Source organism: Aythya ferina, assembly GCF_964211825.1.
Source record: "Aythya ferina genome assembly, chromosome: Z".
Taxonomy (NCBI): Eukaryota; Metazoa; Chordata; class Aves; order Anseriformes; family Anatidae; genus Aythya; species Aythya ferina.
Genome location: NC_140299.1, coordinates 311,281 through 336,771, shown reverse-complemented (window position 1 = coordinate 336,771; position 25,491 = coordinate 311,281). Strand labels below are relative to the sequence as shown.

The 25,491-nt window shown below is 42.5% G+C and overlaps 2 protein-coding genes across 6 annotated transcripts in view; one reads left to right on the top strand and one right to left on the bottom strand.

Annotated features, from left to right (window-relative positions):
- LOC311426674 (alpha-protein kinase 2-like) overlaps nt 1-16,686 on the bottom strand; it is a 70,142-nt gene extending 53,456 nt beyond the window's left edge. For all 4 annotated transcript variants that reach the window (XR_014686965.1, XM_084503201.1, XM_084503200.1 and 1 more), the window contains exons 1-4: nt 16,531-16,686; nt 16,393-16,446; nt 5,060-6,742; nt 390-3,282 (exon numbers count right to left, since the gene is read on the bottom strand). Coding sequence is in view for 3 of the 4 variants with exons in the window: in XM_084503201.1 (XP_084359327.1) it covers nt 390-3,282; nt 5,060-6,481 (4,315 nt within the window). In the remaining variant the exon portion in view is untranslated. The remainder of the gene's footprint in view (nt 1-389; nt 3,283-5,059; nt 6,743-16,392; nt 16,447-16,530) is intronic.
- Nucleotides 16,687-18,441: 1,755 nt separating this feature from the next.
- LOC311426619 (mucosa-associated lymphoid tissue lymphoma translocation protein 1-like) overlaps nt 18,442-25,491 on the top strand; it is a 28,447-nt gene continuing 21,397 nt past the window's right edge. For both annotated transcript variants that reach the window (XM_084503100.1, XM_084503099.1), the window contains exons 1-5: nt 18,442-18,623; nt 19,848-20,014; nt 22,919-23,040; nt 23,787-23,937; nt 24,855-25,033. In XM_084503100.1, coding sequence (XP_084359226.1) covers nt 18,463-18,623; nt 19,848-20,014; nt 22,919-23,040; nt 23,787-23,937; nt 24,855-25,033 — 780 coding nt within the window. In that variant the 5' untranslated portion in view covers nt 18,442-18,462. The remainder of the gene's footprint in view (nt 18,624-19,847; nt 20,015-22,918; nt 23,041-23,786; nt 23,938-24,854; nt 25,034-25,491) is intronic.

Here is a 25,491-nt window from a genome sequence, read left to right as displayed (position 1 = left end):
GGAACACCGCCCTGCAGGAACGAAATGACATGCTAGGACTGGGCTTGCCGCCACTGTGTTGTGTGCAGTTAGGTGCTACCATCCTGCTACACAGCCCTGGAAACTGACTTGAAGAGACAAGTGAATAGTAGGCTTTTCAAAAAGGATAAAAAATAATAAATATATTTGTCAGCAGGGAAAAGGATGCTAGGGAGGTACCAGCTCTGTGGCATGAGGATAGCAGTAGTTATTAAGTTCACAGAACTGTAAATAACATCAGTGAGGGCAGGACACTTTTGACTGCTAAGATTTCAACTGAGGGAGGCTTGCAGTGGGTTTAACGAATTTGAACTTCCTACTGGAGTCATAAGGATGGGAAAGGACAGAAATGACAATCAGTTTTCTCTTACCTTTGCTATCCTTTTTCAAAATTAGTGTCCTTTGCTCTTTTCTATTTTCTTTATGAATCACGTTTGCCTCACTTCTAACACAGCTAGGATCCTTGCTGACATTTCCTCTCTCCTCCAGTCGGGGTTTCTTCGACAGTGTTGCTGGTGGTAACTTCTTCTTTGCTCCAGTAGCTAAGTTCTCACTCTTTGCTGTGTGTTTACATTTGATGGGCTCAGACTCAGCAACAGTTGGTGATGTCTGGCAGGACTTTGACCCTTCTTGATCTTCTGGCCTTTCCACACTGACTGAGAACGGATCATATGTGGCCAATGCTAAGGAGTGTGGCTGAGTCCTGCTGTAGGGTGGCTGCCTTTGAAGAAAGCGGTTGTCCCCTGAATCAACTGCTGGCAAGTTAACTAAAGCACTTAGTGCAGTCTCTGAAGTCATGACTTCTTTGTCTTTATTATGCTCAGTAGACTTCATTGAACAATCAACCTCAGCCGGCTTGCTGGAAGTGATCAAGTCAGGAGAGGACTGCTTAGTGATACTATTCCTAATCCGCCTCTGAGCCTTGGAGCTAATTAAAGCATGCAAAGGAGACTTCATTTTAGCAGCATCCAGGTTGTATTCAGTAGTTCTTTGAATGTCTTGTTTATTTCCACGCAAGATTGCTTCCTCCTTATTTTCTTCTGGTACCCTATGGATGTGATCCTGCAATGCTTCGCAGAAAGCTTCCAACTTAGTCAATTTTTCATCTCCTTTGACAGCAGTTTGCGTGCATTCTGTTTGTACGCGACTTCCTGTGCCAGAACACCCCATTGCTGCTACACTGTTAAGAGAGCCCTCTGACTGCCTTACAGGTATGAATGGTGATGTTTCTCTTACACCCTGTTGCTGGAGATCCATCTGATTACCGATGTCTCTACAATCTTCCTTTGCTACTGTGCAGTACTCATTCTGAACCTTTCTAGGCAGCAGGGTACTAACTGACACTGACGTTACATTCCCAGAGGCATACGTGGGACTTTTCAAAGAATCTGTTTTTAACTCTTCGTCAAACTTAAAGGTGTTGTCAGCAAAAAATAGATGTTGTTCAGACATGTTATGAGGGGAAACTGCAGGCTGACTCTCGGAAACATGCCTAACTCCAGAGTCACAGGATGTTTCAGCCCTTTGTTCATCACCTATGAAAATGGCTCTCTGTTCTTTTCCTGGTTTACTTGGTTCATATTTGGGCACTTTTACAAAGAAATCTGTTAAAATGGGACTCTCAGGAGAGGCAGTGAACATCACTTCTTGTTTTTCTAATTCTGTCATTTGGTGCACATTTTGGGGTAGATTCTTACATGTTATGGTTTCAGGAGTCTTAATGAAATTAGGCAATTTCATTGTGTAACTACATTTCTGTGTATTAGAAACAACTTGAAAATCTTGAGAGTCATAATTTTTTGAAGGATGATACCTGCTATAATTAGTGCCATTTTGTGCATTCAACTCTGAGTGATTTCTTTTTTCTTGTAAATTATTTTCATAACTTCTATGTATGGTGTTAACAGAAGAGTGTTTTTCATGTGTAAACTGATGGGTATTTTCAACAGAGGAATTACTGGGGAAAATAACTTTCTCCTCAGGGAAATATGCCAGTTTTTTTCTTTCTAGGTAACAGTCTTTAAAATGACAGTCTTTACCAGCATCTTTATCTGTGGTCTCAGTCATATTCTCATTTATCAAGGATATGTTCCGCTCAGTATGAGGTAATTGTCCAGTTGTCCAACATGACTTATCTGACATGTAAGCTGGGTTTTGTTTATCACATGCTAAGTTACTACTCTGAGCATTTTTTAATCTTTGAGAATCTGTATCACATGTTTGGAAAGTGTTATGAATGGTAAGCTTTCCTTCCCGAGAAACAGTCGTTTGAACGGCTCCATTATTGACAATTAATGTTTGATTTGGCTTCTGCTCAAAGCACTCCTCTGTATTTAAGATACTATTTTCTGAAATACAAGTGGATGGTGTTTCTGTTTTATATTCAGTGCTAGAACTGATACATAAACCATCTGCTTCTACCACTCGTGTAAGAGAAAAGTTTTCTATGGATGCACTGTTACATGCTTCATCTGTTTTCAGTAGGACGTTAGAGACAGTGCAGTCTTCTTTCTCTGTTCTTTGTCTAGTAGGTGGCTCTGTAATAGGTTCCTGCTGTTCTATGAAATTTGAGGGCAAAGGATGATCAGAACAGGTCTCTTGCACAGAGTTCAGTTCTGTGACTTTGGTATCTGTCAGCCTTACCTCCAAACTTGTGATTCCCCAGTTTTCAAATGGGATTTGATAGTCTGAGTCATCTTCTTGAAGAAGTTTCCAGAGCTTGTCATGCACTGCAGATAAATCGGCATCTCCTTTGCACCCAGGTTCTCCAGATTCCAGAACTGACTTGGGATTAGCTTCAAACAGAGACTCATCACATGATACACTGCAGAGAGTATCTCTGTCATTGCCGTCATGCGAATCAAAACCATACCTTTGCCCTCCCTCCTTTGGCTCATCACACAGCTTTGCAGAAGAGAGAACAGCACATAAACTTTCTTGTTTATCAGGAACAGAGTCTGCGTCCCATAAGGGAAAAGGTGAAATGTCTTTCTTTGATTTGTTGCCATTACTACTAATATCCTTCCCTTGTTCCCAGAAGACTTGCTGGTGACAACTTTCTCTCTTATCACAAGGAGCATGGTGTTGAGAATAGGTTTGTAAACTTCCATTTTTTGCTTGTAGTGGCTTTTCAGTACATTCTGAAGCTGAATGGATGTTTTCTGCATTCTGGCAAGTTATGAGGATGCCTTCCTTTGCTATTTCAGGCTCCATACATTCTCTATCACAATTCTGGATAGAGATTTTAAGACTGGCACCTTGATTCTACAAAAAAAAAAAAAAAAAAAAAAAAAAAAAGAAGAAGAAAAAAAGTGATAGAATTAAAATATGCGACTGCTGCTTGACACAGGCCTGAACTGTAGACCTAAATTGAAATGAAAGGGTTTTTTGTTGTTTGTTTTTTTGTTGTTGTTTGTTTGTTTGTTTTTTAAAGTATTTGTTAACGTCTGAGGTTTCTGGTTTGTAGCTATCACCCTACCCTGACAGAAAGAAGAAATCATAGTTCTGTATTTAAACTTGTACAAATTACAAGTCTAGCCTGCCAGACTCGCCTGTTGGATCTGTGGCACATGGTATAAATGTAATACTCAGAACAAGAGTATGCTAACCACTTGACAGAGTTATCCTGTACCCAAGGACTGTCTAAAACACAGGGTTTGGCTTCTGCTCATCTCTAGCCCTTTTCTGTACGCTGATATTTCTTTCCTACTTAATTTTTAACTAATACAGAGTTTTGATCATGGATGCTCAAAGAACTAATACCTCTTGGCTGCAGGTAGCAGGAGTCTAATCTGAACTCGCCAATCTGAAACCTAGCCACAGCACTTACAGTAACATAACAGCTGCTCTGTGCTAGTAGGGTTCTGGGATTTAAACGGTTATACCGCAAGTTGAAAAAAAATGAAAAAAATGCCTCATGCAAACCATGGCAACACACACTGTCAAGAAAATCTCAGTAGGTTAATTCCAATAAGGGGCTATTCTCCATCATAAGAACATTAAGTGCTGCTAAAATGTGATTGGAATTTTATGTACCATAAAAACAGAGAAACTTATGGATGCTTTTCAGGCAGAAGAAATCAGTGATTTTTCATTGCTTAAGACACCCCAGCGGTCAGATTAAAGTCAATCTGTGATTCAGAACTGGGAGAGATATTTGCTTAAAGAATACAGATGAAGTAGAGCATGTGAAAAAAAGCTTGTGCTTATTTGTCATAACTGTTTTTCTGTGCACTTGGCTATGCACTTTAAAATCAGCGAAGTGGGTGATAATAAGATTATTCATGATTTAATACTCATAAATATATATCTTCAGACTTTACTATGTGAAATAAAAAGTATGATCCAATTCTCCTGGTTATGAAAACTGGTGGGGCATCGTATCAGTCAGCACATCTGTACTGATTTCCCTGGTCAATTTCCTGCCCAACAGCATAAAATATTTAAGTACTTGGAGAGTATCAGCTTGGGTTTTTGATTTGTAACTGCTCTTTACATTTCCACGGAATACCTAAATCTTTCATTGATTTACTTTTAAAAAAAAAAGGTCCATACGCTTCTGTAACATTAATTCTCTGGATTAAATTCTCCCCCCTTGATAGAATTCAGAGCAAAGCTCTGTTTACTTGTTTTAAATTTCCAGCTCCGTAACTGGACACAATTTTGTTCTTTGAGTGTAAACTGAAAAGAAAGTAAATCAAAATGTTCTCTGCTCACAACAGGGATGTGAGAAAACTTCTGAGTTGAAAGAAACATTGCTTTGATAAGACCTATGCAGTAGCCTAAATATCAGATTTCTCTATCCAGCTGTCCAGAGTCCCATTAGTGCCTCTTACTATTATCAGTCTCACTCTATAATTAGAACAGCTTATGGTTTATTTGGGCCTTTTTCAAAACCAGATTTCCTTCCCAGACGTAGCTGTCATTCAGAAGTGCATGAATAGTGTCTTTCAAAGTAATTTAAATTTGCATTATTTTCTGACAAACAGGAACAAAATCAGTCAAACCACTCTTTCTGTTAAATGATAAGCACTTTACTTACCCGGGGTGAGACGTTGTCATCTGGCACCTGATTTTGCTCAGACGGGCCCCGAGTCTTTTTCTGTTCCCAATGACAGTCTTTATCCGCCTCTTCTGTACGACACAAACCAGCCTGCATTTGCAAGCTTTCTGTCTCCTCACACATTTGTGCTGAAAAGACCCCTTCCTGACTGGGAAACAAAGCACTGGATTCCCTCACCTCTGCAGCAGCCTGAAAAGATTGCCCTATATTACCAACATATCTGCAGAGCTCTATAGGGTTTAGCAACTTTAAAAGGTTTCTTGTTAGAGTTTCTGTTAAGGTAGAGACAGCATGCCTTGCATTTTCCTCTGATGAATTTCTTCTCCCCTCCTCTAGCAGCAATGAGCTTTCACCTAGCAAGTTCTCGTCCACCTTGTTTTCTGTCATTGTCTCTGAAGCCTGATTTGTCAAAGCAGTACCTATGCCACCAGCAGAGGAGTCTGCCTTTGCATGTACATTATCCACGTTCTGAGGTTTGCTGGTTGAGAAATCTGTCTGGCCAACTCCATTATTTTCTTCTTCAGTTCGGAGACGCTCATTTTCAATGACAGCAGATGCAACAGGCACTTTACCCTTCTCTTCGTCTTTCACACTGGTAGTTTTATCTCGGTGTTGTCCAACAGCTAGAGTCATCTCTGCCTGCAAAGTTGACTGGCTGTATGTAGAGGGGTCTCTCCTTACATTTACTCCTTTGAATTTTGAGTGATGACCACAGAAGCCAATGGTAGTATCCATAGGCGTAGTGTTATCTGACACTCGGAACAGACACGGCATCTCACTGAGGAAGTAAGCACACCCATCACAATCCTTACTCAGTTTTAAATCATCTTCATCACCACTTTCTAATAAAAACTGTAATTTCTTTTCCCAGATTTCATTTTCATGTGCTGTCAGCACATCTGAACATTCAAAATACTCTAGGACACCATCGGAAAAGTCATCACTTACACTTGCACAAGCCTCCAAAATGCCTCCAGAATTTTCAGAATCATGTTTTGTAAAATAATTCTGATTTACTACCGGAGTATCTGCCTGCTCACTCAACAGGGCATTCATGGTTAGAGGTCTACTGAACCCAGTCTTTCCGTGTGTCTGGACTTCAGCTGGAGGTGGACAAGAAACCGAGTCTTCCACTTTAAGGCAACAAATGTCTGTGTGATCAGTGATTAGATCTGTAGGGTGGGAATGCACCTGACCGATGCAGTATTTCTCTGCTTCTCCAGCAGCGACGCAGACCATACTGTTAAAATTAATTAGGTCATCACCATTCTCTGATGCATCCCTAAGGCAGCATATATTTTCCTGTGTTTCAAATACATTTTTTGCATCCATGTTGTCTTCCATGTTAGGCAAGCGTCTGCGGGATTTCTCACATGGGAATGATACTTTTGGGCTTCTCATGCAATAAAACACTGACTCTTGGTGAGTTGGAATTTGTTGAAATTAACATGGGGTCACCCTCTTAAGAGTAACACTTGTATTGTAAAAAATGTTCCTCATTTTACTCTGAAGCTTCCCACTGTCATTTAGGTCAGCAACCAATTCTGGGGAAGTTTCAATTTTTGTGTGAGATTCCCTCTCAACAAGGGTTGAGTAGCAGGTCATTCTAGCTGCCAGTTTCCAGATATTGTACAGTGAAGTGCAGCATCTTGCTGTGTGCACCTGCAAATAAAATAAATCTGAAGTTTAACATGATTTTGAAAATGGGTATACATATTTTCTAACAGATGGTAAACCACCACACAGTTTCAAGCATTTCCAAAAAAGGAAACATAATGATCTAAAAATCAAGATCAAACATTAACAGCAGGAACTATAATCCAGTTATCTATGCAGAACCACTTCGGGGGAACACACTGTAGCTGTCCAAAGTGATTTGTGTTAGGAAGACAAATTCCTAAGCATGCCTGCACATACACCCAGCAGCAGCACAAAACATGCTTTAGTGCATGTCACTTAGGCATTTCTAACTGCTAACAGAAATACACAGACCAATGCAAATAGTTACATGTACATGACTTCTACAGCTACCAAGCATTCTAGTCACATTGGCATCACAGGGACATTAAAAAAAAATCACTCTGGCTGATTCTTCACTAGAGTATCCCTACTAACCCATGATCTTTTCCACAGCCCAGGGATTCCCTCATCACAGAAAAGTACTCAATCTCACAAAGGATGCCAAATTAAACATTGAAAAATAATTCATAGAACTGGTGTGACACAGCAGGAAAACCTTTCTTGCCAGCCTGCTAATCTGATGATGTTCATTCTCTCTTTCCTCCTCTGCTTCTCCCATGGGGACCCTTCTCGGTAAGCTCTCCGTCCTGGCTGCGAGACCTCCTGCGCTGGCTGTGGCCCTTCCTGATGCCCTTTCAAGCGCTCTGAGGCGCCATCTGCTCCCTGCAGGGCCACAGGCAGAGCAGCCACTGGACCTGTCAGCACCCAGCTTTGTGTCACAGCTCGCTGCTGACACTGATCACAGTCAGTAAGAAAACATGTGGGGAGCTAGATTAGAGCTCAATGGCCAAACAGAGAGGTGCTTGCAAGGCTTGCTTGGAATCTGCCCCTCATGCAAACAGCACAAAGCAGCTGGGTATATTTTCATTTCCTTCATGCATTCCCTGTCACGGACACCTTTTTCACAGGCTTACCTGGGAGGGGAAAGGTTGGACAAGAAAAAGGTTGAAGGGAAAGATAGCGGAAGGGGCAACATTAGGTTGTGTGATGAACAGTTGGTCTCCACACACACAAAGGAGTGCGGAGGAACAATGGCAGGTGAGAGGAGCAGAGCACCACCCTCTGCCAGTGCACTACGTATGCGTGCCATACACACACGTGTACGTGCCTCCTGGTACAGCCTGAATACTGGCTGGAGAAGGAGGAGCGGAAGGAGGTAGCAGAAAAGGAACATGTTTGGCAATTTAGCCTTGGAATAAACTGGCAAAGGTCCAGTATGCAAGGAAGCAAAGACCAACAGGAGAGAATGGCCTGAAGAGCAAGCCTGATGTGCCACACAGGTGTATTGTCAGCTCGGAAGTGTAGCCAGGGAGTTGCCAGAAGGCACAGACGGTGACAAAACCACCTGAAAGCCGTGCAGGTCAGCCTGGTCACAGTGCCTTGGCCAGCGATGCTCTGAGCTTGAGAGCTGGCAGGGGAAAGGTGCGCTGCTGCACGCAGGAGGAAGGGGGCAGGAAGCCGGAGTGCAGGCTTCCTCACACTGCCACCTTCGGAGCCTGAGAAGAAGTCGAGTTCAAAATCCATAGTAACAAGGGCTTCCCTGCCACAGAGGACAAGAAGAGGACAAATCATGCATATTGTGCTGGTTTTAGATAATGTGGACACCTGTTGACTGGGCCCTGGGCCAATACTCTACACTTGTGCTTCATGCAGGGCTTTGAACATCAATCTGGACCACATGTGCAACAAGAGCCTGGAGAAAAAAGGCATCAGATCCCATTATCTTCAGCCTTTCAGATCGATGATCACGTTTTGCTTTCCATTTCAGCTCTAAGAAATATAAATATTTAACAGGAAAAAATGGAGCAGCAGAGATTAATTTTTCCCTCATCCATTTGATTACAGTGCCATGGAATTAACCCCCAGCATTCACGCATCGCCTCTTAAATATGCATTTGCCTAATGTTCCCTGTTGCTTTCTTTCAAATCTGCTTTCATCTTTGCTTTTCAGAAGACCAGATGCCTCTTTCCTCTTTTTTTGGAGGGTATAAGTTATTTTAAAAGTGTGGTAATTTTCCCAGCTGAAAAGAGCCTTGGCAATAATTTTTCATGCAGACCAACTCATGAATACTCTTTACCAAAGCAGTTGTACTACACAGTTATCATTTTCTTAGTTCAGCTGCATTTTGACATCAAGGGGAAAAGAGCTGTCAGATTTCTTGATGTGAAAATTAGATTAGATTGCTGTGCGTTTAGTCAGATCCAGCAATGGAAATTAGAGCAAAATAATGTTGCATGAGGAAAATCACCATAAATTACGTTTTTCCATCTAAGATGGAAACATGATTATTTTTTTTTAATTTTGGAGAGAAAATAGAAGATATGAGATATAACCATAATGTCAATTACTGAATTTAGATAGAAACAGGGAAAAGATTGGTACTACATTACCCTCCTGGCTCCTCAGGAAAACTTATAAAATACAACAGAAAATATATAAAGAAATTCACCGAGCAAAGATGAACTGGAGATCATGACAATTTACCATCGGCTATTGGCAAATAACCCAAAAATGAGCTCAAATACTAACAAACTGGGCTTTGAATGTTCAGCTGAAGATGAGAGAATGTCTAAAGGTGTAAGGTGTTCTGGCTGCTTGTCTCAAGTCTTGCTCTGGACACCAGTGATGCTACTTGCTGACTCAGGTGTTTGCTCATCACAGGAGGAGAAACCAACACCACCAGGTCTGAGCAGGAAATGGAAAGAAGGGTCCTGTGTTGGTCCTCCAACGAGCTGCGAACATATTTTCCACCTGCTGTAGATCAGTGGCTATCCCTCAACATGTTGGCTTTCCCCTTCCCCTTCCCCTCCCTCCATCCATCACAGGCCCGTCTGCACTTCACGCATATCGTGCCTTACGTAGCGCCCTACGGCCACTCGCAATCTCCCATAAAAAGGGCACAGACAACAAAGGGGCGAAGCCAGCACAGAGAAGCTGCCTCTCCCTGACAGCTCCAACAGCTGGGACCTAGGAAAGACGTGTTTGGTGGGATCCTCTTCTCCAGGGTCACAACGCTGCCTGAGCTTAGTGCCCCAGGAACCGAGGGCAAGGGAAGAGGAAGCAGCGGCACGAGCACGGCAGCTCAAGAACTGTGCCCAGGTGTGAGTTAGGGCAGATGTAGACTGGTGGAAAGCTCTAACAATGCAACTAAAATATTTTTGGAAAATTACATTTTAAGATGAAAGGAATGATGAAAAAGATGAAATTATCTTTAATTTTTTAAATACAGCCATTTTTGGAGGTTATTTCGGACCCAAAGTTGCTTCTATTGATTTTATAAGAAACTGTGGTCTTAATCCTAACGTTGGCATGTTTTTTTAACTGACAAAAATATATAAATCTGGTTAAACTTAAAAAATGGCAGTTAATTTCCTCTCTAAATGGCAGCTAATTTCCTCTCTTGCATCATATTTTTCTACTTTATTTAGTTATTACAAAAATGGTAATCTTCCTCTGCAAGCAGTTTTACACTCGCGGAAGGTATTCCTACAGAAAGCTTGTGTTTTAGGAGGGACTTTCTGCCTTCCTGTTCATTTCCTCCAAAGCCAATGGGAAAAAAAAAAAATCCCTTTAAGACCTCTCTGAAGTTTTTTCTGCTTATTTTCTACCTGTTCATCCCGTAATCTCTGTTCCCTGCACAGCCCTGCTCAGCCCACCCCCAAACTCGACCCTCCTATCGTTCAGACGCACTTGCTGCTGCCCTCGTTGGGCAGACCCATCCGCCCACACACACCTATTGTCTCTTCCCTTATCATCAAGGTGCCAGCTTTTTGGGTTGGGGACCACGCTGTGCATTCACATGCTGCCTGGCACAAGGAGCACCTCACCCAGGCCTAAATCTGGTAGATGTAATAGGTGTAAGCATGCTTTGACAACCGGAGCGCTGCCTGGGCACGCTGAAAACCTCCACGTGAGAGCACCAATGCCCCCACCTGCCGCTCGTGTTCTGCCCGTGCCTGGCTTTACACCCACACCAGTGCAACGGGGTGGCAGAGAAGAACCTGCACCGGCCCACACAGACGTTATCTGAGCTCAGCACATGCAGGAACACAACTGATAACCCTCCTGTGTCTCACGTTAAGAGAGATCCTGATGCCAGTATTTTGGCTTCCCTATACCAAGCTGACACCAGGTCTGTGACACCTGAAAACTCAAGAGAAATGGATAGTTCCATAAATAATCTGTGCTTGTAACTTCCTTAGATCATGTCTAAATTTACACGACTAAACCATTAGTCTTCCCCCCTTAATTCTCTGAATCAAAAATCACAAACATATTTTTGAAGGTTCTGTGCATTGGCCAAAAATATGAACACCATAGTTTTCATTTTCCAGAAAAATGACTCACTAACCCACTGTCCACCACTATAAAGGACAAACCTTGAAAACATGAACCATAAATGCACTAAAATCAAAAGATGAATCGAAAGGGGCTTATCTATTTCTGTTTCTGTAAACGACATGCTTTTCAAGCCAGAGCTCGTGAATTTCTGAAGTCCTGCTGTGGTGCTTGCACACTGCTTGCTGACAGGCGAAGTGCTCTCTTTCTCACACATCAGAATCCGTCCAGCAATTCAGGCAGTGCAGTTCAGCACAGATTTGTGCTCTTACAGACTTCCTGTGCAGCTTTCAAGGGAGGACTTCTGCACAGCTTCTCAGCAAACCTCTGAAATTCCCAGCTTCCCACTTCTCGTTCACTCTGTCACTACCCTTTTTTCTTTAGTTCTGTGTGGCCATCTCAGCCATGAATGGAGCTGCTGTGCTTTAGGCACACATGACAGAAGCACGAACGCCCCACGTAGCGTAACCGTTCCAGGATGAGGACTGTGTGGCACACCGCGCCCTGACCGGAGGCCCACGCCCTGCCATGCAGTGCAGGGAACCCAGCTTCTGAAGGGACGTGAGATTCTCTCTACTGCTCTCTTTTTACAGACACCCCTGCAAGTGGCGTTCTAAGCGATGCTTCACACAGTCTGCATGTGTTTCTTTCAGAAATCGTAATGAACCAGCACCTCCTGGTGCAAAACAATGCGGTCACACTTGGATCACTCCTGCAAAAGTAGGAGAGAACCACATACAAATTGAAGAGAGAAGTTTGGGATTTTCAGTTTTACGGACAAGGAATCAAGGCACAATGTGATTTCTCCCTGCGTGTATCAGAAGTTGGTATCAGAGTTCCAAAACAAAACTCTTCAATGGTTCTCAGCTTACCACCTAAAACTCTATAAAGATCTTTCTCCTGAGGACACAAATAACAGACAAAAAATGGTGACTGTCACAATGTACGAAAAAAATCATTTCATACAGTTTCTACTAAAATTTGAGGAAATGAATTTGCATGCAGAATTAAGTAACACATGAACATTACATAAAATGTCATGGACAAAGTTCTTTTATATTGTGTATAATAAAGATGTACTTAGGCAGCGCACAATGCCATTGCAGAGCTGAACCATAACTGAGCGTTATTTCTATAATTATATTTATTTGGGTATATCCAAGTGTAATTATATTACATTTAGCTAACTACATTTATATTCTCTCTCAAATGAAAATATGACTTATCACACAGTCTGTCTCTGGGAGAAAAGTTCAATCTGCAAAACTGAGTAAATCGGTTTCATCTTGATGGTAATCACACCACTTGGTTCAAAGGGTTGACCCAAAGGTTTGCAGCCTTTTTTGTATATGTACTTAATTGTATTTGAATTACAGTTATTTTCCTAATAACTAGTAGAGTAGATGCAAATTGCCAGTATATACGTCAGCAGTTTACTATCAAATGAAAAACAAAAAAAGGCAGGCAGGCAGCAGGTCATTCTACAGTCACTCTTCTGAGAAACTTGGGTTTAGGCCAAGGTCCCAAAGCAGATACTTAACCTCTGCCCTGCATGAAATTCTCCTGGCTTCAAAGAAGCCATTCAGATTTGCATGTTTTACAGAAACTGGGGTATAATGATAAAAGCATGCCAAACTGACCACAGATAAAGGATTTTCCTGGTGAAGTTAGTTCCATTGTGGGTTCTGGTTCAAAACCTCCTGCAGAGCATGGAGATTGGAGCACATTAGCCCCCACAGATTGTTGGATGTTCTTATTTCTCTTTATGTAACAAAGACTAATTTAAATCAGATAGACCTGATAAAAGAAGTATGCTTTAAAACCAGGAGTGACAGGACATACGGGAACTAGTTATGAACTAGAATCTGTCTCCATGAAGCAGAGGAAGCTTCTCCAACATCAGAATTAAGCTCTTCACTTTGTTCTCACTGTTGATTTTTGGTTTTGTTTGGCTATTTTGGTAGGAGCTTACAGCTAGAAAGAGATAACTGTGCTAAATGTCATCACTGTGATAGGAAAACAGAACTACACCACTTCAAATGAGCTTGGAGAGAGACTTGAATAAACAGGAAGCATAATCTTTCTCCTATGTACATATGTGTATATGAGGAGGATATAGGTACATGGCTAACACAGTCTGCTTGCCTGCTGTGTTAACACTTCCGTATCTGACAGGCCATGTTTAGAAAGTCAGTGGAACATTTTTTATCTGCTTCACCATTCATCCTGAGATACTTGGTCTGAAACAACAAATTCTCCAAATGCCAGCAGTTTCCTAGTATTAGCTCTACTCTATAGGCTAAAATTTGGGAATTGGACTTGCTCATTTGAAAAACCAAATACAATCCCCTAGACTATCCAGATGAACTTTAGATGTATCACCAGCTCCTTCTCCTCCTGCTGGGGCGCACTACAAACTGACGCATACATCCCCTTTTAGAGACGCTGACGGGTAGCTTAGCCACAAAGAAAGGTGGCTGACATAACCAGACCTCAGGTAAGATGAACATGACAAAACTCCAAACCAAAACACTAACAGCCACGAAACCTTCCTTTCTGATGAATAGAAACAGTTGTGTACTATGCAGGTCCAATCAGAAATCTAGTTGGTGTGGGCAGCAGGATTTTAGAAATATTATATTGATTAAAGTGTGAGACAGCAGCAAAAGCAGAACAGAAACAAGAATAAAAGTGGTAAGGAACCTCCATTAAAAACATAATCCCAAGAAAAACCTAGAATGGGCAGTACCATACAGTGGGACTAGGCACATCTTCCCAGCACTCAGATCTGCCACCCCCTAAATCAGGCTGCCAGAGCCTCGTCCACCCTGGTCTTGAACAATTACTTCCAGGGTTAAGAACCACAAGAGTAACTTGAATGGTTACTGCAGTAGCTTGCAATAGCAATTAACTTGCAGTAGTAAAAGCAGAGTAAAATTAGATATCCCTGCTAACAAAGCTTGAGTTTTTACGACCCTGATTCTTGGATTGCTTGCAATTTTATCACTGTGACTCTCGGTTTGCAGAGACACAAAGACCTCATATGCAAATAACTCAAATAACCTTACAGGCCCTTTCCACTACTATGGCACCGTGCGTACGGTACACAACCTGCCACCCAGTCATCTGTGAAATCCAAGTCTGCTGCTTAAATGCAGCCATGTTCCAAGGTTAATGCTAATTCACTTCACCTTCTCCCCAGAAATATTTCTCAAATACGTCTCAACAATCTTGCACAGAGCCTGCATACAGTTTGCACAACTACAACATTCCTGTACTACCCAAAATTCCATGCACGCTCTGTTCCCAGCCTAACAGGATTTTATGTTTGGGAATACATGCATTTTTTCTCTCTCTTCCAGGCCAACTCAGAGATTTTTCACTTTGTAGTAAGTTCTCCAAATTTAGCACATTTCTGCTTACAAAACAAAATGAAACAAAACAGACTTTCCCTGTTCAACAAAATAGCTGCTATAAACACAGACACAAATTCCTATTTAAATCTTTTAAATGAGTTATTATATTCCCTGAATGGAAATTCATAGAAGATATTTGTATTTATGATTAGAAAGATATAACTTTCTTTTCCAAAAAGGTTGCCATACATGGTTTACCCAACTTAAATGCTAATTTTCACGTGCTCTTTAAAAACTTTTCCTTTAACATAAGTCAAATCTTTTAATAAACTTTTCTTTTAAAAGTTTCATCAATGTTTGCCTGTTTCTGTGAGGCAATTTTTCAGTGCATCCATCAGTACTGATTGAATCAAATTCCACCTGAAATTTCTGATCCGCTTTCCTCTACTCCTTGTCTACACAAGCTTTCCAAAGTGAGTGTTCCAGACAGCAGTAGAAACACTTCCAGAAAAAGTTGTGTTCCTTTCCAAAAAGGTTGTGATCATGCATTCAGTCTTCAGTGTTATTACTTTTAAAAAGTTAAAATCTCTGAGTCAACAAAACCTGAAATTCTAAAATTCAGTTATAACTCTGCTAACTCTACTCACATTAGCATGGTTAAATATTTATACAGCACTTTGCTTACTGCAGTCTAATATTTGATGGGGTAAGAGTAGTGAGAACCCATGCACAAAATGATCCACAATGACTGCGCTTTCTGTATCTCGCAGTAATGAAATTCTGACTCAGTTCTGACCAGAATCTCTAATGCTAGAATATAAATAATAACTATAATAATTTTATTCTTTTACAAATACTTCAAGACACTGTGATCAAATCAAACATTTAGAGCAGCAAAGTTGTCAAAATGCCTATAATGTCAGAAACCAAACCAGCAAAACACTGTATTATCTAATCCAATTATTGTATATCTGTTGCATTAACAAGGTTTGGATAAGAAAACAGCAGTGAAGTTTGGGCTGTGCAAAAAGCAGATATCTGGAAAATGTGACCTTGGCAAACATGCCGTGCTTCTTAAACTTCTCACATAGGAGGTGATTTGAAAATTTCTTACACCAGTGCACTACTAGTGCACTACCTATTGTAAACAGCAACATAATATAAAGGAAACGCCACAGCTACATGTATAATCCATTGGCTAAACCTAAGAAGAGTAAGTGACCATTCTGCGTATCTCTAACAAAGAGCTTAATATAGACTAATTAAAATAAGCAATCACAGCACAACTCTTAACACTGATCTGTCTTAATCTATTTTTAACATTTGTCAAGCATCTGACAGTGTCGCATGAGCAATTCGTGACCAATAACCATCTATCATGCTAGTAAGTGACCAGATTTTTTGGAGAAACGGAGGAAATTTTAAACTCAGGAGTACTAGGCCATGTAATAAACCTTTGGAAAGAATAATATGTATATTTCAGGACACCTAGTGTCATTTACACATTCCTTACAGAATAAAGTTCGCTTTTGTGCAGCTTTTGCGATTTTGTTTGTCTTGCTCAAACTCAGTGGATATTACCAGACTGTAATTTCAGAAATATTTAGCAGAATCTAAATATCTAGAATCTATCAAGAGTTGCTTTACAATAAGCAAATAACAAATGATACTGTTACATAAACAGTATAAATCACTATATTCATGTCATACACTAAGAATAAAGTAACTGGCTCTTCTTCATTTATTTATCTTTAACGATCACTTTTCTATTTTCTACAATATTTCTTTTCCTATTTGAACATAGGAGAAATAAGTAGCTGAGTCATTTTAAAACTGTAAACAATTTGACCTCTCAAACCATAAACATGTGCACTTACCCTTCTGTGCTCACTCTTTAAGTTCTAGTTGTGGACCAGGCCTGCGGTTTGACTCTGCATTACAAGAGAGAAGACATTTAGTTTATGCATTTTGCTTCAAAGCTGAGAAGCTCTTCAGTGTTGTTTTGCTAGTGTGACCTTAGTATAGTGAGTCTGATCACAGCAGTTTGTCTTCCAAGAGAGACTATTTCATTACACGCAGCAGATGGCTCTTCCTAGGAAAACCTCAGCCAGAGAGGGCGAGAGTGAGAGAGCTGGCAGTGATGAGAGGGTAGATCCTACTTCCATAGAAGTCCACGGGCATTTCCTCGTGGCCTTAAGAGAGAGGAAGTGTTGGCCTTAGGTTTTCATAATAAGGCACTGGGCTCACTTTTAAAGCACATGCTTTAGTGTGCTTAACTGCTTTGCTAGGCACGGTTGGAATTTCTGACATGCTTGAAGTTAAAAATGCAAAAAAATCTGCGCAACTCTCCTTAACAAGTAGACTGAGGAAGCCAAAGGTGAACAGTGAACTTTTAACAATCACTACACACAAAAAATCACCTAACAATTTGCATTTCTCAAAGGCAATGATAATCAAACACACATCTAAATGAATCCTGAAAAAGTATTCCTCTGCCTGCTACCCAAGAAGCCAATTCTCACACAAGGAACTTGTCTGAATTACACAAAATGCCCTCAGCTCAAGGAGCTCAGAAAAGGCTGAAAAGCCGGTTTAGTGCCATGTTTTTTTCTTGACTGTTTTGCAGAAAGTGCAGCTAAAATGCCCCTTATCAGATACTAAGGTGCTAAATACTTCAGATTCCCAGTGTTCCCGAGACCTAGGCCACAGGCTAAAAAAAACAAGTGTGTTTAGCAACAAACAGAGCAGCAGGGGTATCTATGATTCATACAATAGCTTAATAGCCAAAATAATCCCCAAAGAACTGAGAGACCAGGATCTGAAGCCATTTTCAACGTGATCTCATTTGACTGTTTGACACCATGGGGTGTCCCAACAAGCATGTCCACAGCCCAAGGCGGGTGAAAGACACCAGCCTGGTATCATACACAACTGTGGGTACGCGAATGTCATCAGGAAGCCAAATGCACTGTCTTACCTGTACCCATGCTGCCATGCAGATTGGTTTCACACATAACTTGGGAGGAATACCTTCTTGATTAACAGTGCATGAAGAAGCCACTCCATGCAAATTCAGGTCTAAATAAATGGCTTGTTTTTCAGAGGTGCTGGACCCCACAGAAGCCAAGGGGAGATGCTGTGCTGTTAGCAGCTCTGCAGGCAGGTGTGTGTCTCTGCGCAGCTCTGACTAGTGCCGGGCACGAGACAACCAGCTACATGCACAGCTGATGGATTTGGTCTCCACATTGCGCTACTGCAGCCACCGGCCTCCAGTTTGCACACAGGGACATCGGGGCAGGCTTGCAGCTACGCAGGGAAACACTGCAGAGTATGGGCGGTCACACCTGAGTGCTCGGTCACTGATTAAAAATGGTAGTAGGAGTAATTTCTAAGACACTTTCAGCCCACTTTGAGCAACCTGTAGCTGCGGGAAGATGCGAATTCACCTCACACCGTGCCCGCGCTCGCCTCACGGCGCTGGAGCAGGGACTCGGGGGCCTCCCCTCAGCGGCAGCTCCTGCCCCCGCCGGGACCCCGGCTCCCGGGGACGGAGCGTGAGGCGGGGAGCGCTGCGGCCGGGCCAAACGCCTGCTGCCTCCTGCCTGCTGCCAGCTCCCCGCTTTGGCTCGCCCCACCGCCCTGCCCGGCCGCGCTCCCTCCACAGGGGAGCTGCTCCCCGGCCCTCCCGGCTGCATGCGGTGTTTTTTGGCCGCGGCATCGCTCTGCCTCACGACGGGGCGCCAACGCCCCACCGCTCCCCTCGGGCCGCCGGCAGCGAACCGCGCCCGGGGCAGGCGGCCCCCTGCGGGGGACCGGGCGGTGCCAGGCGGTACCGGGACGGGGCCGGGCGGTACCGGGACGCCGGCGGCGGGGGCCGGGCCGTGCGGCTGCGCTGGGCGCGTCCTTCCGGGCGGGAGCACCGCCCCGGCGGAGGCAGCAGCGGGGCGATGTCGGAGCCGCCGCGCAGCCCGCCGGGCTCCCTTCCCCTCAGCCGCCTGGCCGAGCCGGTGCTGCGGCGGCTCAGCGAGCTGCTGGACCGGGCGGCGCCCGGCAAGGGCTGGCGGGACCTGGCGCAGCGAGCGGGGAGCCGCGGCAGGGTCCGCCTGAGGTGAGGGCGCTGCCCGCTGCGGGGAGCCGGGCGGGGGCGCGGGGCAGGGGCCGCTGGCGAGGGGGCGAGGCGGGCGGGGCTCGCCCTGCTGCCCGGCGCCTGGGCGAGCCTCCCGGGGCAGGGCGGCGGCGGGCGGCGGGCCCCGAGCCCCGGCAGCAGCCAGCAGCCAGCACCGAGCGCCTCCCGCCCCGCGCCCCCGCCGCAGGTGCGCGGCCGCTGCTGCCTGCGGGGCGGCTCCGCTGTCTGGGGGCGTTGAGCGGCGCTTCCTGCCCGGGTCACGCTCGGCGCGGCGCTTCCTGCTCGTGTGGCTCTCGTGCGGAGGGTAGAGCCTGGAGGGGGAAATAACAGAAAGGCGGCCCGAGCGCAGCGCTGGAGGTGCGCTGCGAAGACGTTTCCTTTCCCTGGGGCGGTCATTTGTTGCTACGGGGAAGCACCCCGAGACCAGCAGCGCGACGCCCTCGAGAGGCCTGGTGCTGCGTTTCTCTCCCGTGTTACCCAGCGAAATGCAACGAGGCTCTTGATAAGGGAGAGTGGGAAAGTGTCCTGCCTCCAGGTCCGTGTGGCACTGGGATTTAATGAAGGAAACGTTGATGAAGCTTTTTAGCGGTAATGCATAAACTTGCGTTCCCTTTCCATAAGTACTCATTCCCTTATCATCTGTGTTGTTTCAGTCTGCTGAGAACAAAAGCACGTGAAGTCATAAAACTGAAGTTTAAAAGCGGGAAAGTTTATAGCTGGCCATAAATTTGTTGGAGCTGTCAGCTGTAGCTGTAGCCGTGTGTGCAGCAGCGAAGCTGCCGCGGTTGCCTGTTTTAACAGCTACTCTGCAGATCTAAGTCTTCCTGGGCTTTCAAGTTAGAGTCTGACTCAGTTTTTACCGCTTCTGAATTAGGCACATGAAAACGAAAGGTGCTGTACTTGTTTTTCTGCTGAGACTTAGAAAATAAAAAAATTGGAAGATTTCTCAATATGTTTGGTCAGAATTGTTAGGTACAAACATCTCTTGTTTTACAGCATACAACTTACTAATTTCTGTCTGTGGAAGTGCTGCTATATAACCTCTGGACTCCTGAAACCTGAAGGAAATACTCCGAAAAAGCCCAGATCAGCTACGATTTTCCCATCTCATTTGTTTGTTTTGGTCTCAAACTGATTTTTCGTAATCTAGGTCCTTTTTGAGAAAGAGTATTAAGAAGGTCTAAGCCATGTCTTATTATTTTGTAGCCCTCTCGATTTAGAACAATGTTCCCTCAAAGTCCTGGAGCCAGAAGGAAGTCCAAGCTGGAGTCTCCTGAAGCTGCTGGGTGATAGGGGTTGCACTGTGGTGGAACTGGTGGAGTTCCTGCAGGCCCTGGAGCATACAGAGGCTCTCCAGTGCCTCAGCTATTCAGGTCAGTTCTGGTTCGTGCTTTCAGTGAAACTAGGCATTTTCCACTGGAAACACTGAAGTATTTGTTTTCTATAATAAATAAAAACATTTTTTTGTTGTTGTTGAATTCTAGTAACTGGTATCATTTATATGATTCTGAGATTAAAAGTAGGCTAAGTAGGTAAGCAGGCTTAATGCAGTCTTGTAAGCTTGGACTTTGCTGCATCGATGTGACAGGTGCTGTCATTTGCTCTGCTAACTTGTATTAAACTGGGGCTTTGGGAGATGCTTATAGAACTGCAGTGGTTGAGTTAGAAAGGCAAGTAGCGTTGCCAGCCATCTGTTTAGGCTACAGGTTTTGAGAACTTCAGTTCATAGCTTACCCTGATTGAAAGGGAATTGTTCAATTAGCACCAGTTCTGTTGTGTATTGGATCCATTCCAACTAGCTAATTGGGCAGAGAGGCTAACCTAGCAGCGAACTAGATTATTTTCTGCTAACGCATTCAGTTTGCTGCTTCTCAAAAATTGCAGAAGTGTGGACAATGCAAGGGCATGCATGGGTAAGACCATGTAGACCAAGTGCTTCTTGTAGAGTACAAGTATAGTCCTTCAGGATGTGGTAAAATTCAGTCTACTAGGAAGTTACAAAAGCCCCTCATGAAAGTGGGGATTGGGAATGAAACTAGCAAGCTCTTTGCCATACTGATAGTTGTTCTTCTTTTCTTTGGACAGCATGAGAACTGAAGCAATGGACTTAGAACTACTATTAAGACAACAGTGGAATTTTTCAGGTTAACTAGTAGTAGCAATGCTTTGCAGCCATTTCATCTAGTTAAGGCGGCTGATTTTTACTCTGCTAGGAGCACCATGGTTCATTGAATGAGCAAAGAAGTGTTGGTGTATCTTTGTAATCATTCAGAAAATTAAGCCAGATGTTTTGTTTTTTAACACATTAAATTCTGTAATGTTTGCAGGAAGTAGCTATATAATGCTGAGTGAATGACAGGAAAATAACTGAAACTGAAGAAATTATGAATCAGTTTTCTTAGAACTTGTTTGTAACAACTCTAAGGAGTACAAGATATTGATCTTTCAGATGACTTGCTTTTCTCAGCTACTTTCTTAAGAGATGTTAGTGATGCAAATCAGGAGAGATTAAAAAAAATAGAAATGGAAGTCTTTGGAAAGTGCAAAGCCCTTTAAATTGATATTGTAAACATCCTACTTGTCTTGTTTAATATGAGGTGATTGTGATAATATTGTTTAATATTAGGTGATTGTGAACGACTTAATATGCTTCCTTTAACTCAGAAAAACAGCAGAGGAAGTATTAAATGAAAAACTGAAGTATCCGTCTCTGGAGCTAAGCTCTAGAGGGAAAATGTTTTATGGAAAGATAGACAAGGAGCTTTCAAGTCCTGTAGCTAGTTTGGAGTAGACCCCTGTGCACTCAACTATTTTAGAATAAGATTCTGTATGGAGGAAGCTAACATAGCCTGCTTCCCTGCTAGACAAAGACCCTGTGATTTCCATATGACACAATCTCTGTTTCGGTCTAACCACATGTGTTTCTGCTCAAGTTTCAGCCTGTTGATCAAATCATTACAGTTTCTTTCCTCAAGCATTCTCTGTTAGGAAAAAGTCCCCATGTGTGACTAAGCTATTGAACACAAGTGGGGAGTTGGGAGGGGAAGCAGACAAAAAGAAAACTCCTGATAGAGTGTAGTAAGAAGGCTTGGAGCAAATTATAATCTTGAGCCTTGTACTGGGATGTTTGCAATCTCTTTGCAGCTATTTTTGCTTGCAGCTTCTGTTTAGTTTACATTACTCTCTAAAATTATTCCCCCCCCCAGTCTGGGATGCTGCTTCTGTACCAAACTGCGCTTTCAGCTTCTGCAAAGTGTGTTCCTTTTAAATAGTAATAAGGAACCTACTTTCTTCCAATACAAGGAAATAGACTGACTCTAATAAAAATGAAATATTAAATATGAATACCTATTTTGTATCTGATTGTTAATTTCAGAGAATAATGAAAAGGTAATGAAGTGCCTCTGTGCCGTTCGCTGTTTCTGTACTTGGCCAGAGGTGCGTATATTCTTTGTCAGCACCTTGAGGTTAAACTTTCTGTTCTGCAAATAACTTTTTTTCCCCCCCTTTTCTTCCCATGACCTTGGTTGTAACAGTGGATCTGCTTTGGGGGTTGTACTGTAATTAGATCTCTGGAATGGTCTAGGTTAAGAAAACAACTGGATCGTATCAGACTGGTGTCAGAATTTCACTCACACTATTTCCTGGCAGTTAAAATCTGAAGTGGAAAATTTTACCTTGCAGCCTAGTAAAAAGAAAGCCCCAGCCCTGTGCTCTACAGGAGCAAAAGCCATTAAAGAAACTAACGTTGGCTATTAAGTTGCATGAGCAATACCTGAAAAACTCAGTATGTTGTAGTTAAACAAGGTTTTACTATTTTGAACGCTCCCTCAGGCTGTTCCTTGTCTCATATCTGAAGTTTAACAACTCAAAGAAATCATTTGGTGTGAGCAAACTCCATAAGGTGTATTGTGGGAATACTCCTCCCAGAAGGAAACCGCGATGCCATTGGAAGTACTGTTTGCTGTAGTGAGTAGAGAGCAAGAGGTGATGGAAGTTTCCAGAAATTAAAACATCAGTCATCTCCTGTAAATCTTTAATAAAATTCCATAGAGTGCTGATTGATTCGCGTGTGGATTTTGTGAAATGGAAGACAATTTTGAATGTCTTAGAATTAACTAAATGAAACTGTTTCATTTCACACAGTAAAAATAGATTACTTTCAAGTATAATTAATGACAGAAACTTTCTTTGCTTGGAAGATAATTTAAGCACAAATTTAAATGGTTGAGTTGTATTTCTTAATCACTTTTCTATGTCTAAATTCTTTTTTAAAGGTATAAAGATTGTTATACAGCCAGACTCTCAAGCAGTGCTCTCTGGCCAGATTGTCAAGCTGTGTTGCTGGGCAACAGGACACCCGTTTGTACATTACCAGTGGTTCAAACAGGAAAAAGAGGTAATGGGGGAAAAAAAAATAAATATATATATATATATATATACACACACATGTATGTATATAAAATTGGTGAAAAGAATAGGTAATGACTACATAAACTAGCTTATGGTATTCCTGGTGTTAGATGGGAATTTCTCTCCAAAATTTTTTGAAGGCTGTTACCCTTAATTATAAGGGGAGATGCTTGCTTCACCTACTAATAAAAATAAAAGTTGAATAAATGCTATAACGACCCGACCAAGAAATTTCACACCCTGAGGAGAAACTGCTGCAGTGGAATAAATGTCAGTCACCGTTGGCTTTAGACAGATGGAAACTGGTTCCAAAGACTGAGCAATTGAAGGCCTGAACACAAGTGTGTCACAGACTTGGGTAAAATACCAGAGTGTATGTGAGCCAGTATCTCTGGAGTGTGAACAGAAGCAGTAATGCCCATATTTCTTGTCCTGATTATCTTCCTAGAAAATAAATAATATCAGGAAGGGTTATTTAACCAGCTTAAAAGCTCAGAATCCTCTCAAATAGGCGCACATGAATAATGCCTAGAAGAAAGTCCCTATCTAAGCTACCAAGCGTGTAGAGCAAGATTTTCTCATTCAAAATTTTTAAGCAAGTACGGAAGTTGAGGCTGCTGTTAATAAATATTCTAATACTGAGGAGTTGATGAATAAATATTCTAATGTTTGATCCTAGTTTAGCTTAAATCAAACTAAATCAAAGTATTTCTTGGTTCGTGTGTGATTCAGGTTCCCTATGGTAATTCTCCAGAACTGGTTTTGAATCCAGTGAAAGTAAACGATGCTGGCTTCTACATCTGTCGAGTGAACAGTGAATCTTCATTTGCATTCAGTCAGTGGGCACGACTGGAAGTTTGCGATCTCCAGGGTGCATCTCACAGTGAGTGGCAGAAGCTTTTTATAGCGGGACATCTCCGTGTGGATTGTACCTTGAAGCTGAAGTCTTTTTTTTTGCGTTCGAGTGAGCATTTATTGGACAAATATGGTCTTCTGAAAGTCTGCCTTCCTGCTTGTTAGAGAAACTCAGGTCCCCGTCACTGTCTTGCGCAGACATGAGAGAAGGATGATTAAAAGGGTGATACTCGATTATTGTGCTCTTGTACTGGCTATAAAAGCAGAAGAGAAACAAAGTTCCACAATAGGGGCCTTTCGAGGAGTCTTATAAAAAGGAGAGAGAGGGACTCTACTGGGTAGATAATGTTAGGATAAATGGGAATGGTCTTAAACTAATAGAGGATAGATTTAGATTAGACATTAGGAAGAAATGGCAGGGGTGTTGGAACTGGGTGAACTTTAAGGCCCCTTCCAACCCAAGCCATTCTATGATTTTATGAATAGCGGATAAGAATAGATGGAAAACAGTGTCTTGGAATCCTTTGAATTCCTAAAGGATTCTTGTACCAGAAAAATCAATTTTTTTTAATTTTTTTTTAACCTGAGCCCTGTAACCTGTTAGTGTGTTTACACACGCAGTCTTTTATGCATGTTTGTCCTATGGGTTCTGGTCTGATAATCAGGAATTTTTGTCCACTGCCTATCTGTTTGCTGCCAGTCTGAGAATAAAGATACTGGGTAAAGAAGAACCTAATGAGTTTCAGTGCTTTCCTGGCCACTAGAAAAAAGTCCTACCTTATACAGAAGCTCATAGCACTTGTATGCTTAAAGCCTGGACACGTAAGCAAACCTAGATTCTGTGGAAATGGAGTGAGGGGTTAACTGCACTACAAGTAAACAAGACAAGCACACTGACAGATGGAAAAGTTTCTTTCCTGTCATTGTTTCCTTTGTTTTTTGAAGGGAGCTTAATTAGTTTGCCTGAAAAGAAGATATGCATTTGTATTCAGCCTCAGCCACAAAACTTGACAGTGGGAGATGCTTTGGTATTAGAATGCAGAGCTGTTGGAAACCCAATTCCTCAATATCAGTGGTTCAGAAATGGATTTCCCTTGGCAAATGGGAGCAAAAATGTCTACATGGTAAGTTACTGCAGAGTGCTCTTGGGGGGTTAATATGTAATCACCTTTAGCTTATCATATAAAGCTTCCTTGAAGAAAATAACTTCTTCATAGCCTTGATAACCTTTTATGCAAATACAGTTTCTAAGTAGCTATCCTGTTTTGTTACTCAAATGCCAATATAGCTCTGAGGCTCCAGGGTGCAGAATTGTAATCCTGAAGGTGTTTCAGGTGGTGGTCATGGGGTGGACAGCTACAGTGTATTTTGAGTTAAAGAGGTTTATTTACATAACAAAGATGAAGTACCAGTAAAAGTGAAAGCTTGTATTTCTATCCCAGACTGCAAAGCTCTGTGATTTGTAAGAGCTGCTACATTTAATGCTTAAAGTATCTCAGGCCTGTTAGGTGGATTTGCAGTCTTTCTTCAATTCTTGAAAGCATTTCTAGAATGTATGCTGTTCAGCTTTCTGTAGAATGAG